The 16,762-nt window shown below is 33.6% G+C and overlaps 1 protein-coding gene across 2 annotated transcripts in view; it reads left to right on the top strand.

The window, feature by feature from the left end:
• The window catches only part of LOC125166161 (regulating synaptic membrane exocytosis protein 1), a 286,570-nt gene that overhangs the window by 129,465 nt on the left and 140,343 nt on the right, over positions 1–16,762 (top strand). The window contains exons 13-17 of one of the 2 annotated variants that reach the window (XM_047859903.1): positions 5,015–5,171; positions 6,160–6,285; positions 7,837–7,899; positions 11,510–11,587; positions 12,485–12,574. In XM_047859903.1, coding sequence (XP_047715859.1) covers positions 5,015–5,171; positions 6,160–6,285; positions 7,837–7,899; positions 11,510–11,587; positions 12,485–12,574 — 514 coding nt within the window. The remainder of the gene's footprint in view (positions 1–5,014; positions 5,172–6,159; positions 6,286–7,836; positions 7,900–11,509; positions 11,588–12,484; positions 12,575–16,762) is intronic. The other variant, XM_047859907.1, reaches the window with a different exon arrangement.

A 16,762-nucleotide genomic window follows, 5' to 3' on the forward strand; every position in this document is an offset into this window, starting at 1 on the left:
ACTGAACTGGAGATTTATAGCACAGAGAAATCAGTATTATATTATTCCATGGTGACTTGTGTTCCAAATTACTAAAAAAGTTTAAAATGTACTAGTAACTATTCATTAACATTCCCACTTAACTTAGGTTCTTTTCTAGAAGCATGGCTAGCTAGGTTGAAATCATTATTTCACAATGCTCTGAGCATAAGTAAAAATATGAATTTTATTTTGAAAGGATATGGTTCATTTTCTCAAGTAAAAATTCCATTTTCCTATGTTTTATATTGTATGCCTACGATTTTCCGTCTTCTGTTTGTGAAAATAATGTAGCCTTCCATGGAATATACTGAGACAGGTGCATGGCAGGATTTAAAATTGCATGCAGCATGGCTTAACTTTTAATGCTTTTGTGATGTGTTTACCACTTATTATACCTAGAATGTGTATGTGTGTATTAAAATAAGGAAATGCTTTAGAAAGATTCAGTATTCATTTTAAGTCAACATTTTTTTATCACTGTGTAAGTTAGTAAAATTTTTGTGGCATTGTCTGGTTCAAATCTCAGTTTCTCATCTGACACTTTTTTGTCAGAAAGTGAGAGAACCAAGTAGTAAAGGCCTATTTCCTTGGCACTGATTCTATGTTATTTCCTTGATTTACTAATACAAAATAAGGAAATACCAAATAAGTAAGTAAAGTGAAAATCTTGAGATGTATAAATAAGAGTTACTAAAGGCATTTCCTTAGGAATATATTGACATATAACCCCTTAATTTATGTCATTACTCAGATGGAGATGCACTGAATTTGAGGGCAATGATTTTGGTAAAGTCAGTAGACCAATTCCACACTAGTGACTAAATTCACAATTTGGAGAGAAACATAAAACTTCTTTAAAAGTACAAGAAATTATGGAGAGTTCTCTAAAATTAGCTTTCATTTGCTTCCTGTAATTCAGAGAAAATATAGTTTTTAATCACTGTATGACATTAGCAAATATGCTTAAAAACAATAAACTTGGCTGCTGTACCCATCTATACTCTTCTCTTTGATACCAGAGTGGAAGAGTTTTAAATAATAGTGGGTAAAATTTAATGTTTTATTTTCTGTTTTGTTTATTTATAAAAGTATCATAATATTTAGACACATTGTCCACAGAAACTTTAACACAACATTCAATAGAATACTGGTTTTTTATAAAATTGAAAGTGGAAAGGTGATTGCACATTAAATCTACTGACATATTTAAATAGGAATCAGATGATTCCTGTTAAGAAAGTCATCAAACCTTTCTAACAAGAATCTTGGCTATTAATCAGCCTTAATGTTATTACCAGCTCATCTAAATTGAATTTACTTCTATGTGTGGTTCTCACATTTTATTCACCTAAAATTTCATATTTTTTATGATGAGGCAGGATAGCAAATGGATGAAAGTATAAATGGCCAATTGAATAAACACTAAATTACTGAAATGGTAAGTTTCTTCTCGTTTCCCTGAAAGATCACACAGGTACCAAAATGGGAAGTTATGGGACCCACTACAGGTGGAATTAGTGCTTGAATACCACCAAAAAACACTGAGTTCTAAAAATATTTTTATTCCATACTGAAATACCATATTATGATTTTTATGAATGTATATAATCTCTTTTATCATATAGGAGCAGTGCCTAAATTGTCATTTCAAGTAATATTCATTTTAATTTAGTATTTAAAAGGTAATGAGGCAGATTTTTGATAGAATATAACAAATAAATAACCAATAATATATTATGTTCCAGAGGTCTGATCATAAATTAAGAAGGGAGATAATGAAATTAATTTATATTTTCAGGTATAGTCTTCATTGATCCAAAATGGACATGTGGTAGCTTCTAAAGATATATACAGGTGTGAAAAATACAATGTAGCAAGTAATATATAATATATTTTAAATAGAGAGGGAAGATGAGACATTGGTAAAATTAGGGCAAGCAGCTAAAATAAAGTGAAGGGGTAAAATTAGGGCAAGCAGCTAAAATAAAGTGAAGGGATAAGCTAATAAGCATCTTGATACATTCTCATATGCTTTTAGAAGTTGACTACAAATTTGTTACTACATTTCCTAGCATCCAATAGGAAGAGGAGTTTGTTTAGAAGTAGAGACTAGTTCTGCATATGTTCAGTATACTCTGAAGTTTCTGGTTCTGTGTTTCCCCAAGAAGTTCAACAGCTTTTGTTTTTGTTTTTTTTTTTGTTTTTGTTTTTTTTTTTTTTTTGAGAGAGAGAGCATGAGCATGAGTGAGTGAGGGGCAGAGAGGAAGAGAGAGAATCCCAAGTAGACTCCGTGCTCTCAGTGCAAAGCCTGACACAGGGCTCGATCTCATGAATGTGAGAGCATGACCTGAGCCAAAATGAAGAATAGGCCACTTAACTGACTGAGCCACCAGGTGCCCCCAAAACCTTTATTTATATAGATGCCCTACCACAGCTGAACCTTAAATTTTCTTTTTAGAAAAATATGTTCGCCTTTCTAGAACCACAGAGTTCTATGCTCTTGTTTGATGTACTTACTACCTATCTCCACTTAGGGAATCTAAGGTTCTGAAAGTAGTTGAGACATTCAGAGCTACTTTTTATTAACTGTATCATAATTTTGTGGTTATTTGAAATAAATGACTTTAGCTGCTTAAGAAGAATAAAAATAATCATATACAGAATTCCCTTATATGGGGCAAGACGTGGTGATCTCACTTTTCTTTTTTCTTTTTTTATGTTTATTTTTTGAAAGAGAGTGAGACAGAGTGTGAATGGGGGAGGGGCAGAGAGAGAGAGAGAGAGAGAACGAGAGAGAAAGACAGAATCCAAAGCAGGCTCCAGGCTCTGAGCTGTCAGCAGAGAGCCCCATGTGGGGCTCGAATCCACAAGCTATGAGATCATGACCTGATCCGAAGTCAGACACTTAACTGACTGAGCCAGCCAGGAGCCAGCCCCATGGTAATCTCAACTTTTCTGAGCATTATTGCAAATACATAAAGTGAAAAACAAACAAACAAACTTTGAGTCAACTAAAACATTGAAATGAGCATAAAATATCAGTGTCCTCCCAACTTTTTCTGAAGCTAGAATGTGTTCTCAATAATAAACATTCTACAGAGAAAACCAAATTACCTTGAAAAGCAAAAACCTGATTGAAGAGGGCATTTGTTAGGACGAGCACTGGGTGTTGTATGTAAGCCAGTTTGACAATAAATTATATTAAAACAATAATAATAAAACAAATTAAAAGGTAAAAAAACAACTGTGAATACAAATTAGGATAAGTTAAAAAATCTTACTTTCTACATAAATTCAAAGAATCCAAGGGGAAAAAATCATTTATATCCTTCTCACAGCAAGATGTCTAATTCCCTGTTATTTCATAGTGATTAATTATATAAAATATGAAAGTTTTATTTATATAACATGAATATTCATTGAAATCTTGAAATGGTGCTTCCAATTCAGTTTTCACCTTCCATAATTATTGTATAATTGATAAAAAATGTTATCAAGTGATAACAAATGGTAGTTTGAAATGTTTATGTAATTCGGACCTTGGATTAATTATCTTTAAAAATAACCACGATGTTTTATAATGAGCTGTGAAATAAATTCACTACATGTAAATTTAGTTGGTTTCTTTCTAGACTTAATATTGCAGTTTATACAACTTAACAATGACAAAGAAACTTCCCTACACAAAACACAAAATAATAGCTTAATTGCTATGATTTTTGTTATAAAATTAAGTATATGAAATTATAAATTATATCATTTATGGTTATGTTATTCGGTCATTATACTGATGTTTTCAGAATGGCAGAGTGGTTGAGCTGCTTTGATCTCAATATGGTCAAATTTTACTTTACAAAATGCTGAAAGACCTTCCTTATACTTTAAGCTTAGTTAAAAGATCATACAATCAGAAAAAATAAATTGTTGGGGATTTTTAGTCTGCCTTTAATAATGATGTTTCATGGCATATTTTAAAATAATATAGCAGTTATGAAGCAAATAAGTGAAGAAAAGTTCAAGCTGCCCAATTAAATATAATGTTTTCATGTTTCATGTACATTTATGTAGTTGTAAATATAATCATTTTCCTTTGGCCACAGAATTTTTTATTTTGCTTTCAATAATGGCAAACAATGACCCTTGCGAAAAAAAAATTTAAACTGTTACTGTGGATTTGAGATTGGATTGCTATTTTATCTTAACTAAGTCAGAAGATGATATAAACCTTTTTGCTTCAAGGGAGAATCAATTTTAGAATTTATTTCTAATTGCAGTTATGTTAACTATATTAATTATGTTACCAACACATTTGTGGAATAGGTTCAGATGTCTGAAGTAGATTTGATGATTGTTTCTATAGGAGGGTTAATCTTCTCTGCATTATTGCCATAGTCATCTCCATCCATACACTATTTTCACTTGAAAATTGCAGTATTATATGTGGTTTGCAAAATTCAGTCAGTATTTGTAATAATGAAGATCTAGTACTTTGTTAACTAAAATTTATATGATGATATTTTCATTTTCTTATTTGCAAAGCCATTTGAAATCCAGCCAAGATAGTTTGTCCTGTGGAAGAAAAGTTCAAATAACTTTTAAAGAGACACCAAATTTCCAAGCATTGACTTATCTGTTAACTATAGTTCCCTGTCAAGTTCTTGATCTGGGTTGCTGAAAAATCACTAACTCATTCATTTTTTGAATTAAAATAGTATCCCAACTCATTATAATGTCTGAGGCATCAACTGTCATATTCATATTCAGTATCTCCATGGTACCTTTGAACAAATCAGTAGCCTGTTTTTATGCATGTATATGTTACATTCTATGTACGTATACTTAATAGTTTTGAAGAGAAAGGTTAATAATATTGATTGCATGGCATTTATTTTCGTAGGTCAGTGGCTGCTTTAGATGTAATCTGATATTTCCACATTAAAGTTTATGTTATAGAAGAATACTGACAGATTTTTTTTGTGTGTACTCTTGCCAGTAGGTTATAGGTCTAGTGCTAGAGAAAGTAAATCTACAACATTAACTGTGCCAGAACAGCAAAGAACAACTCATCACCGCTCACGTTCAGTATCTCCTCACCGCGGCGATGATCAGGGAAGGCCGCGTTCACGTTTACCAAATGTGCCATTACAGAGGTAGGCTTTAAGATGGGCTTAGTGTCTCTGAGAGTACTTTTTAATTTTAATATAATGTAAGCTGCCACAAGACTGTTACTGAAATGAAATAACGGCTTGGTCAGTCAGGTTCTTTTCTTCAGAATCATTTGTGGGCAAAATGTCTTTTTATTCATTACCCAACCTATCTTACATTCTGTTCTTGAATCTCAAGAAATTTTTTTTCCAGGGAGTCAAAGAAGTTTATGTCCCAAGCACAGTTTTTGAATAACTATCTTGTGCTGTTTGCTAGTTTTCTCTCCTGTTAGGAAAAATTGTATCATAGTGAATAACCTGTGGAGAGAAATGGCAAAGAGGAAGTGTATTTTTTTTAATTTAATTTTATTTTTTTTTTATTTTTTTAAAAATATTTATTTATTTTTGAGACAGAGAGAGACAGAGCATGAACAGGGGAGGGGCAGAGAGAAAGGGAGACACAGAATCTGAAACAGACTCCAGGCTCTGAGCTGTCAGCACAGAGCCCGACGTGGGGCTCAAACTCACGGACCGTGAGATCATGACCTGAGCCGAAGTCGGACACTTAACCGACCAAGCCACCCAGGCGCCCCTAGGGAGAATGTATTTTTAAGAAATTTAGAATTGTCTCTTTGAAGCAATTTAAATGCTTAGAAAAGTATATAAAGCATAAATCATGTAGTGCCGTATTTTATCTTCTATTGAAACATACTTCTTAAATTTTAATTAAATATTAAATTGAAAATGTGGTGAAAATTGTGGTCCTTTTTTGACAGAGGTGAAAAGAGGGTTGAAGAAATGTAGCTCAGGCAGAGCACTCAGAGAATAAATACCGTTAGCTCATTGATAAAATATGTATTTGGTTATGATGCCAAAACTTTTTAAGCCATGCCAGTTATCTGCCAGTTACTGTCAAATCTTCCCCATTAGTCTGTCGGCCTGATTTGGGAAGATGATACACTTTGATGCATATGAATTTTTGTAATCATTTTAGGAGTTTAGATGAAATTCATCCAACAAGAAGGTCACGTTCTCCAACTAGACACCATGATGCCTCCCGAAGTCCAGTTGATCACAGATCCAGAGATGTGGATAGTCAGTATTTATCAGAACAAGACAGGTATTTGTTCAAATTATGATCTCAACATTATAACTTTTTGTTTGTTCTGTTTTAACTTATGGTAAATATCTTGGCATAGTACATTAGAAAGTAAAAGTATTTAATCACTCAAAATTTAACTCTCAAGGAACAACTGTTCAGGGTATCCCAATAGAAATGCAACTTTAAGAAGTATTTGGCTAACATTATATTGTCATAATGTGTGCATTTTTTTACAGATCAAAGTTTATGTTTAGCCAGGTTAAAATGTGTAGCTTGTTGTTCTAACTTCTAGAAGGAAGCCTACCTAAGCAATTTTCAATGTTTTATATTTTGTGGAATGCAGTCTTTTGGATGTTATTTATGTAATCATAAAAATATGTTTTTTATGTTATTAAACAATTTTGGATACAGGTCATCTGAAAGTTAATGTTGCAGAGTTTCTGTGAGGACTTCAGTAATAATATTTTTATATACTTAATTTTCACAAATGTATTTCTATAAAAAACAAAATAATTGAGATGGATTTTTTCATGTGAACAAGTACTTCCTGGACACAGTTACTAAAAATCTACATTACGACTCTGTTGTTCTACATGCCCATAGACTTTCTTCTCAAACTAACCACATAACTGTATAATATGCTAGACCACAAGCTCAGGATCTGAATTAAGGTTTTAGGATACCCACCTTGTTGAATATCCTCTTCTGGCTTTTTAAAGTAGAGAAACTTTCAGGAAGGAGTAGGGAAATGATACAGTGGTGCTTAATGATTGACTTTTTCCTGTGTAGTCAAGGACATAGAACTCAGTAGAGCTTCTTAACCATTTATTGTCATCCTACCATGGGAAGTGATGCCATGACCTTCAAGAGTGTAGTCATATTGGGTACTGAGACAAGAACTACTCTGAGGAATAGGATTCCACACTGCTCAGCCTGAGTTGAGTTGAGTGAGGGTCACTTTGTCAACATTCTTTGGGGCCACTATGATGTTAGGTGAGGATGGAAAAAAGGACTTCTTGACCAAGGCATTTAATAAAGTGAGATTAATTTGAGTGTAGAAAAAGTACAATCTTAAAATAAAGCAATTCTAATTGAGTATATTCATGATTGGTTAAAAAAAACTAATATGTGATATTGTGTTTTTAGTGGCTGTAGAAACCAAGAGGACTATCATGCTTAGGGTTCCAATTAGCATGAGAAAGGCCAGGTGTATAGGCCTTTCAAAGGTCTTTAAAATATCCAAGTATCTGGAATTGGAAATAGATTTCTGCGTCTTATTTGGGGAGGGTTTAGTTTAGTTTTGTTTTAGTATTTTGTAAAGTCACTTGGAAATATAATAGCAAATCAGCAACAGCTAGGACTTTGACCATAATGTTTGTACTTTATTGTTTAAATTTTTTAAAATACTGTCATGTTTCTTTTTGTTTAACCTCTCAAGCAAATATGCTAGTGCAGACAATCTGGTTTCTTCCCTTTTCATGTTTTCATCGGCATACCATTGGCATAACCCATGTCATTTAATGCCTCATGATTTATCTGTTCCATTCACCACCCATCCTGTCTGTGCAGTGAGCTTCTTATGCTGCCCAGAGCAAAACGAGGACGAAGTGCAGAATGCCTCCATACTACCAGGTAAATACAGGGATTTGGTAATGGTAACTGTGTGTGATGACTCTCTTTCCATTCTACTATTCTTTCTTCTCTCCCTTAATGGTATGATGACAAATATGTTAAATTAATTCAAAATTTGTTTTGTTTTATTGGAGGTTGTGGAAAGGTTCCAAATATATTTCAATCCTAATCCAGGCAGACTGCTTTCCTGTTTGTATATTCAGAATCCAGAGACTGATTCATGAACCTCTTTGGAACTGTTTTACACATTCCTAAAACTGAGGAGCCAATTTTGCAATTACAATTCTAAATGCTCACCAGGGAGCAGCCCCCCCACCCCAACCTCCCCAACAACACACACACACCTGTCTAGTCACAAGAGGTCTTATCTGTGCATGGCAGTGTTACTGTTTTCGTGATTATAAGTTTGTTTTAGCCTTTTTAAAATTTCCTTTTGGAATCTAGTATGGTTGATATTCTGTTTGCTTTTATTTATTTTTCTTTAAATGTTTCTTTATTTTGGAGAAAGAGAGGGGGAGAGAGAGAGAGAGCACGTGTGCAAGCGTAAATAGGGGAGGGGCAGAGAGAGAGGGGAAGACACAGAATCTGAAGTAGGCTGCAGGCTCTGAGCTGTCAGCACAGACCCTGACATGGGCCCGAACTCACTAACCAAACCGTGAGATCATGACCTGGGCCGAAGTTGGATGCTTAACCGACTGAGCCACCCAGGTGCCCCAGATATTGTTTGCTTTTAATAAAATCTTCAGCAGTCACTTTTTGCCGACTGAACATCAGCTTCCTTCTTGATGAAGAATGAGAATCTTTGACCTTTGACTTCTAAACCTTCCCTCCCTCCATCCCCCCCACCACCAGTCCAGAAGGGTTACAATACAGACTTCCTCCTAAAAGCATGTAACAAACAATATGATGCTTCTTTAAAGATGAGAAGAAAAGGGGATGGAATATTCTCCTGTAAACTGGAGCTAAGAACCTGATACTTTATTGTCATCTCATTACATCTTAGATTTCACATCCAGAATAAATAAATTAATGCATAAAATCTCTTACAGATTATTCATAGAATGCAGTCTGTAAATATTTATTGTCAATTTGGAGTTAATAGAAAGTAAGGAAATAGAAAGTCAGTGAAACAAACCAACACACAGACAGACTCTTTCATATATTTGGCCAACAGAAAGACAGTAGCAAGGCGAAGGAAGAGCTAGACCTGGAGCACCTGCATGCAATACTTGGTCAAATGTAGGATTTATTTTGTCTAGATGGAACATATGGTTCTGCTCAGTATTGCAAACATGATCGTGCTAATAAGAATTATTTCAACTTTATATATATATATAAAATTAGCCTACTCATAACTACTTTCATGTTTGCTTGTAGCACCATGGGGGGAAAAAATGAGGAAATAGTAGTTATGATTGTGAACTAGGGAAAAAATATAAGATGAGAAATGTTGTAAATATTATCTCAAATTCTTTATAATGCTCAACCGCCCAGGCTTACTATTACTTGTTCTTTCTGACAAATAGTTTGTTATAGGAACAATGTTCTTTTTTTCTCATAGCTCTGTTGATTTGACTATAACTGTAAAAACAATAAAACAAAAACAAAACTAAATAAATTGAGACCAATAGTCTAAACAGAACAGCTAAATATATTTTTTTTCTTTCCCATGTTACCTACTTCTAAAGGTGAAATACGAGGATATGAAAAGTATGATATACTGGTAATTTCATTATTTTGTACAATCTTCAAAATACATAATATCATATTTACTTTGGAATTTGAAGAATAAAATTTAAGAATTTGCTACTTTCTAGCAAACAATGAAAATAAAGTTCATTGGCCACCAAGCATAGTATTGTCATTAATATACTTTATCTCAATTCCCTGGCAGTAATTATATTATATGAATGTTATTATCCTAATTTTACAGATGAGGAAAGATCCTGAGAAAGTTTAATTTTATAAGTAACAGAGCAAGGATTCAAAATCAGGTCTATTGACATTTTCCACCAAACTTGGAAAATCTAGTTTTTCCAAAATTAGATTCTGAGGAGTTGGTGCTGTGCCAATAAAAGAGTTTGTGAGTCAAACAGATTTTGGAAACATTGCAAATTACAGTCCCTCCCTACTGATTTAATATGCACAGTATTATGTTAAAGTCATATACTAAAGAAATCTGTCTCATGTTGTTTAGTTCATTTTCTGCCTATTTATTTTTATAATTAATACATAATATCCAGTTATTATGTTTATAACTTATAATTATTATAATTTAGTATTTATAATAATAAGTATTTATTTACTTATTTAACCATTAAACCATTTTTTCATAAAAACACAACCCAAGAAAGTAATGTTGTACAGAAAATTCAATAGCTGTCCGTCATTAAGTGATAAAGCCAAGGTGGGAATTTAGAACTTCATACTATAAATAAATATTATGCTATTTTCCATTCTGTTTCACATTCTTTGCTAATCCTTGTTAGAGTGTTCCTGAATAATCACTTTTGAACCAATTGCTTTAAAAAGTAATATAGCAACTGGTATTATAGATATTTTGCTAAGACTAAGAGTTGAAAATAAGACTATTGTCTGTGAAGCAGGCAAAATCCTTAGTTTGAGTAAAATATGTCCTCAGTTAGTATTCAAATATGGTACTCGAATATATTTTTAAACTGAAGCTTTAAGAGATTTCCTTTCATTTGGCCATTAGTATAAATATGAGTAAACCAGTGGGGTGTTTAAATGTTTAGTATGTCCTTAGCAAATGTTTATTCCCTTCCCTATTTATAGTATTTTAATGTAGGCCAAAATAGACAAGGGACTTTCCTAACAGCAATTAAACTTGTAGAAACATTATTAAATCATCAAAAAATTAATTAATTAACTGGACCTAGTTTGTGCTTGGTGTAGTACAAACCATCCAGAATCTCTCATAGATCTTAAAAGAACTCAGATAAAGTTGGGCTTTTTTCTGCCATTTTCTGCGAAATCAAAATCCATATTCCCATTTGCATCTATTGCCCATCCCATTTAATTTCCAGTGATAAATTTTACCTGTGGTTGGATTTGAATTCAGAAGCCAATAAATGGGAAGGATTTCCTCCATTGCAGCCACTTGATGTGTTGGTGGTGCCTTCTCTTACTGCAGTGATCAGCTTTCTCCCTGCCATGCTGGTCAGCGCTTTGCTAATTACTAGAATGTTAACTCTCTCAGTCATATTTTAATTCCCAAATTACATAAATTATTTGGTTAGTACGTTTAGGTATGAGTCGTTTACTTCCATAGAAGCAGGCATAAAATTAAATCAAGGATTAAAGAGTACATTTAAATATTGATTAACTCATAGAAGTTTGTTAGCAGATATTTTTCAAATTAAGGCAATTATAATTTTGAGTCTTTATCTTAATTATGAAAACAATGTCTATGATTCCATATTTTAATGATTCTTCTACCTTCAAATAATTATTGTGGTTATTCTGGGGGAAAAAAAAAGATGCGTCTTTGATTTTAGCTTTATAGGCCTCCTATTTTTTTTGTGTCTTAGTAAAATTTGCTTCCTGTATATTTTTCTGTTTTCTGCGTGTTTGTGTGGCCACGTTCCAGATATTTTGTTAGGCACTATAAAACATTACCGCCTAAGATGCCTTTATTAGAGAACAGTTCTCACTGGAATATTTACAGGTAAGAGTCATGACAGTGAGTCCCAGTTGTAAACTAATCCTGAATCCCTTGCCTACTAAAAATAACAAATTTAAATTCTAATAAAGCACTACCATTTCTTCTTGAGAGTAATTATATGCAGAGAAACATTAAATTAATGGTATCTAAAAATAACTTTAATTAATTATAAAATTTATTCTAGATTATCTCTCTAAATGAAATCTAATTACTCAAATATCAGAATTCTAGTTGTCTTGTCATTTATGTTATTTTGTTTGTTGATTTTAATTATGACAATTAATTTTATATTATTTTATTTTTGGATAATTTTGATTTGTGAAGCTCAATTCTGCCTGCACATACCAAAACCAAGTCAGTGACTAGACAGGAGTTTCCCCTTCATCATGAATGCTTTAACACAAGAGTATTGAGATTTACTGATGAAATATTGGTTAGGTAAGAACATTTGGAAGTCATGCCTTCCACTTCCCTTGTCTAGTGTTGTGACCCAAAATAGTTGAGTTGTAATTTTTTTCTTCTCTGATGTCCTTCATTTTGTTTTGGTGTGGCATCTGTTCTTGGTAATGAAGTTTTAGGCATTTTGTTTTAGTGCTTTTTGTATCCCAGTTTTTTCATAAGAAGGTGTGATTTTAGTCTCATTTTTTTTTCAGTCTGAGACCCTTTTAAAAAAATTATGCAACCCAATTCAAGCATAATCTTTGTTTAGTTTCATTTTCTAAACAAAATTTTGCACTGCCATCCTGTCAGCTCTCTCACACCCTTATGAACTGAATCACAGTGATTCTACATTTTATGTAAAGGGGACATTATTTTATGCTTTACTCTCTAACATGGTCTTCCTTTCTTTGTTTTCTTTGTCTTTCTCTTCTACCACTGGATGCAATGCACTGGCACTAGTGAACTGCAGCCCTCCCTTGACAGGGCTAGGAGTGCTAGTACCAACTGCTTGAGACCAGATACTAGTTTGCATTCACCAGAACGAGAAAGGTATAAAATAAAGACTTTCTTAATTCCCTGTCATTTGTACTAGTGGTTTTTTTTAATCACTTTGTTTTGTTTCATGTGAGTCTCACAGGTTTATTCATTCATGTTCACTTTGCTAACTGTCTCCATTCTCCCCTCCCCTTATGATACACGTCTACCTAGAGATATGTGTATGTGGGTCAGCCCGAGGGCACACATACACATATTTCCATGAATGTTGTTGCAAATGGTGTGATGTAATTTGTAACTGCTTCTGGCTGCTGCTTTTTCCCTTCTGTTCCTGTTCAGTGGTTTTATTTACACACTACTCAGGGAGCCTTCAGTATGCTGATAATGTGATAAGGTTCAGTGAGTTATCTGAAGGGGAGGATCACTTTCCTATTAGTTCCGATGATAAATAGTATTTGTAGGTTTCAGCAGTCTTTCCCAAACTTAAAGTAAGAATTTCATTTAGGTAGAAAACTTGCCATGTGAATTTATATTCGCTGTTTAGTCAACCTACTCTTTGATATAGATCACATTTTGCAGTAAGTTACATTTTGACAACAAAAAAATGTTATGTCTATCTTAGATCTTATGATGCATTACAAAATAAATGCACATTATACATACACGCACAGTTTTGCTTAACACTTTTAATTGATTAATAAATAATTCTGATTTTAATTCAAATGTATTCAATGTTTTTGTATTACAATGTCTCCTAATTTTGAGCAGCTAATTTTTCCATCGTAGTGGAACTTTCTATCAGTAAACTTGGTTATCATTGATAGTCTTGGATGTAATTGTTTTTTCTTTTCAATTAGAAGTCAGTCACTGGAGATTTGTTTACTCCCTCTTTACAAACCCTGAAGAAAAAATGTTTAGTGATGCTAATGTGTAACCCACTTCTCTTGTTTAGAGGCTGCTTAAAGCTTTTCTTTAGCAATCTTTCTAGACTAAATCTGTTTATTTGTTTATGAGCTGTTTATTTCTGGACTTGAATAATCGGTACAGATATACACACCCTTTTTTTACTGTTGTCATAACATTCTACTGAGAAGTTTACTTTTTTGTTTTTAATTCTTTTGTATTTTTCTATTTTGTAATAGAAAACAGTAGAATGTAACTTACATATGTTGTATTTTTTTTACATTTGTAGTAGAAATTTTAGTTGAAATGGCTATTGGGTCTTCTAAAATCACAGCTGAAATTGTTCTATTTTTCCTCTTTTGTTATATATTATTCCTCTCCCCAAGAAAAAAGTAAATACAAGAGTAGCCAGAAAAATCTTTTTATATTTTTTACTTATTTTTTATTTCCTTATATGTCCTGTTTGGTATTAAAACAAGACAGAATTGTTCAAGTCAGTAGAATATTCTGACTACAATAACACCGTAACATTTTTTTTTTTAATTTTTTTTCTCAATGTTTTTATTTATTTTTGGGACAGAGAGAGACAGAGCATGAACGGGGGAGGGGCAGAGAGAGAGGGAGACACAGAATCGGAAACAGGCTCCAGGCTCTGAGCCATCAGCCCAGAGCCTGACGCGGGGCTCGAACTCCCGGACCGCGAGATCGTGACCTGGCTGAAGTCGGACGCTTAACCGACTGCGCCACCCAGGCGCCCCAACACCGTAACATTTTTAATATCTTTATATAAGTGCTAGCTAATAGAAGTATAACACAAGCCACATTTATAATTTTTAATTTTCTGGTTACCATATTAAAAAGATGAAGTTAAATTTAATACTTTAACCCAGTATATATCTGACAATGATATCTGACATATCATTATGACATATAGTCTATTAAAAAGTATAGATATTTTGCATGTCTGTTTTCATAGTGCTTAGTAGACACTGGTGGGTTGTGGCTACTGTATTGGATACCACAGGTTTATCCTTATGCTGAAGCCTATCTAGCATATGTTCCCTTGTTACACTAAAGCCATAGGGTTCACAAATCCATTTGTTGGTATATTTAACCTCTCAGATAATACCCTTAAAATAGATCAGCGTGTAGACAAATATTCTGGCCAAGTTATTGTACCGGTCACAATAGTCTAAGGTCTAAGTGAATGTACTTACTTTTGATAGAAGAAAAGTATGATTGAAATCTATATTCACTATATATTGAATACAAAGAAATTTTCCATTAAAAAATGAGACAGAGAGGCAGGAATTGGTATTCTCATTGATCTTTAATTTATTGTGGTCAACTTTATTGCCAAGAAGAAAATAAATGAGATAGGTTTCATCAAGAAAATTACAGAAGCTGTAGATTCTTACTGGTTTGGAGGATAGGGACTTCAGATGCCCTTTTGTGCACATGCCTATAAGTGGCTTTGAGGCAGAACATCATAGTATCAACAGTGGTGACTTTGTTCTCCACTGTAGCTAAAGTCCCTAGACAGGATGTGCAGAGAGTAGGAATGGAGAGGTTTAGAGGGTTTTCCAGGTTATTAATTTCTCTGATTGAGCAGAGAGCTTCTTATGTTAATGCCTAATTTATTATACATAGTAGATAAAATGTTAAAGAAAAATTTTAAACATAATTTCATATACTTAAGATAGTAACGTATTTCCACAGCCCACAGCCTTGTGAACTAAACAACTTGCTGATTCTAAACCATTTTGATGAATGTTTGTATGTTGTTATACCAACTCAGTGCCCTTTTCTGAAGAATTTTCACTCACTTTTAAAACAAATGAAGTATTGTGTCAGTGCAAAGAATGAAACTGTCAAAGCAGACTCAGTGTCCAACACCATAGTTCACTAATGATTCAAAGATAAAGGAGCACCAGGCACTAGTGACCTATTCTTTTCTTGAAGGAGTCCATTTTGTCTCCTTCATTAGGATGGTTTGGCCCAGGCTGAATAATGCATGTAGAAGCCCTGTTTGCAAAGGAAGCCATTTCAGTTTTTGAGTGTCTTCATTATATATTCTGTTGATTACACTAATAACAAAAATAATTATGGATTACCCCATTGCTCATTCTAGTCATGCTTAAGAAAATTTGGGTTTATTTGCAATAAAAGGTCTAGAAAGACTAATTATTTCCTACTAAAGATGTCTAATAGAGGACTCTCCTTTATCTTTTCATTAGCAAATACCATTGAATATTTACAAGGAAGTTTAGTTAAGGTTGTTTCACTTTTCCTTCATCTTTATTCAGGGTCTGTTGAGGTCATTCATTCCCCTTGTTCCCTGTTTGGGAACGAGTAAGTTATAGGCCTGCCATTAACCTTTTCTTTCCAAGATTTTAAAACAAATTATTACTGAAATGTTCAGAAGCATTTATTGTTAGAGCTACTGGAGAACATTTGCTTTCCTGGGATATTTTATCTTCTTCCTTGACTGTTCACAGAAATCACAGCCTTACTGAAGGCTCATTAAATGGTAGTATATACTTACTGCCTCCATTTTTTAGCCTCCTAGTAAATCCTGCAGTCTGACTTCTACCCCTTACCATGGCTCTACCACTATGCTGAAATTCCTCTATGAACTACACTGGCTCCCTGATTGTCCAACAGTGTCTTGCAACATTTTGCATTAACCACCTAGTCACTTGAACCTCTCTTGTATTTAGTACCTTCTACAGATTTTCTTTCTTAGGCCTTGGTTATGACCCAGCCTCTTCTTGCAGGCTTCTCTTCCTATCTCACCCCACACGGATAGGTGTTCTCCTGGCTCCATCTTCATTTTTGTTTTTCCCCACTCATTCTGTCCCTGAAATTATATTTCTATCAAAAACTTCCATTCTAATTAATACCTATGAAGACAACACTCTACTGTAATTGACCAGGCCAGAACTTTCCCTTGAGTGCTAGGTCTAAATTTTAAAAGTTGCCATTTGTGTACATCAAAATGTCTAATTTAAATTCATTATCTCCTCTTACATCCTTTCTTTTTTTTTAATTTAAGTTTATTTACTTATTTATTTTGAGAGAAACAGAGCACAAGTGGGAGAGGGGCAGAGAGAGAGAGAGAGAGAGAGAGAGAGAGAGGGAGGGAGGGAGGGAGAATTGCAAGCAGGCTCTGTACTTTCAGCACAGAGCCCAATTCAGGGCTCAAACCCATGAGCCGTGAGATCATAACCTGAACTCAAACCAAGAGTCGGATGCTTAACCAACTAAGTCACTCAGACACTGCTCCCCTTACATCCTTTTATAGCAAAATACTTTCTCTCCCTAAATTTTCCTCTTATT

The sequence above is a fragment of the Prionailurus viverrinus genome, chromosome B2 (assembly GCF_022837055.1).
Source record: "Prionailurus viverrinus isolate Anna chromosome B2, UM_Priviv_1.0, whole genome shotgun sequence".
Classification (NCBI taxonomy): Eukaryota; Metazoa; Chordata; class Mammalia; order Carnivora; family Felidae; genus Prionailurus; species Prionailurus viverrinus.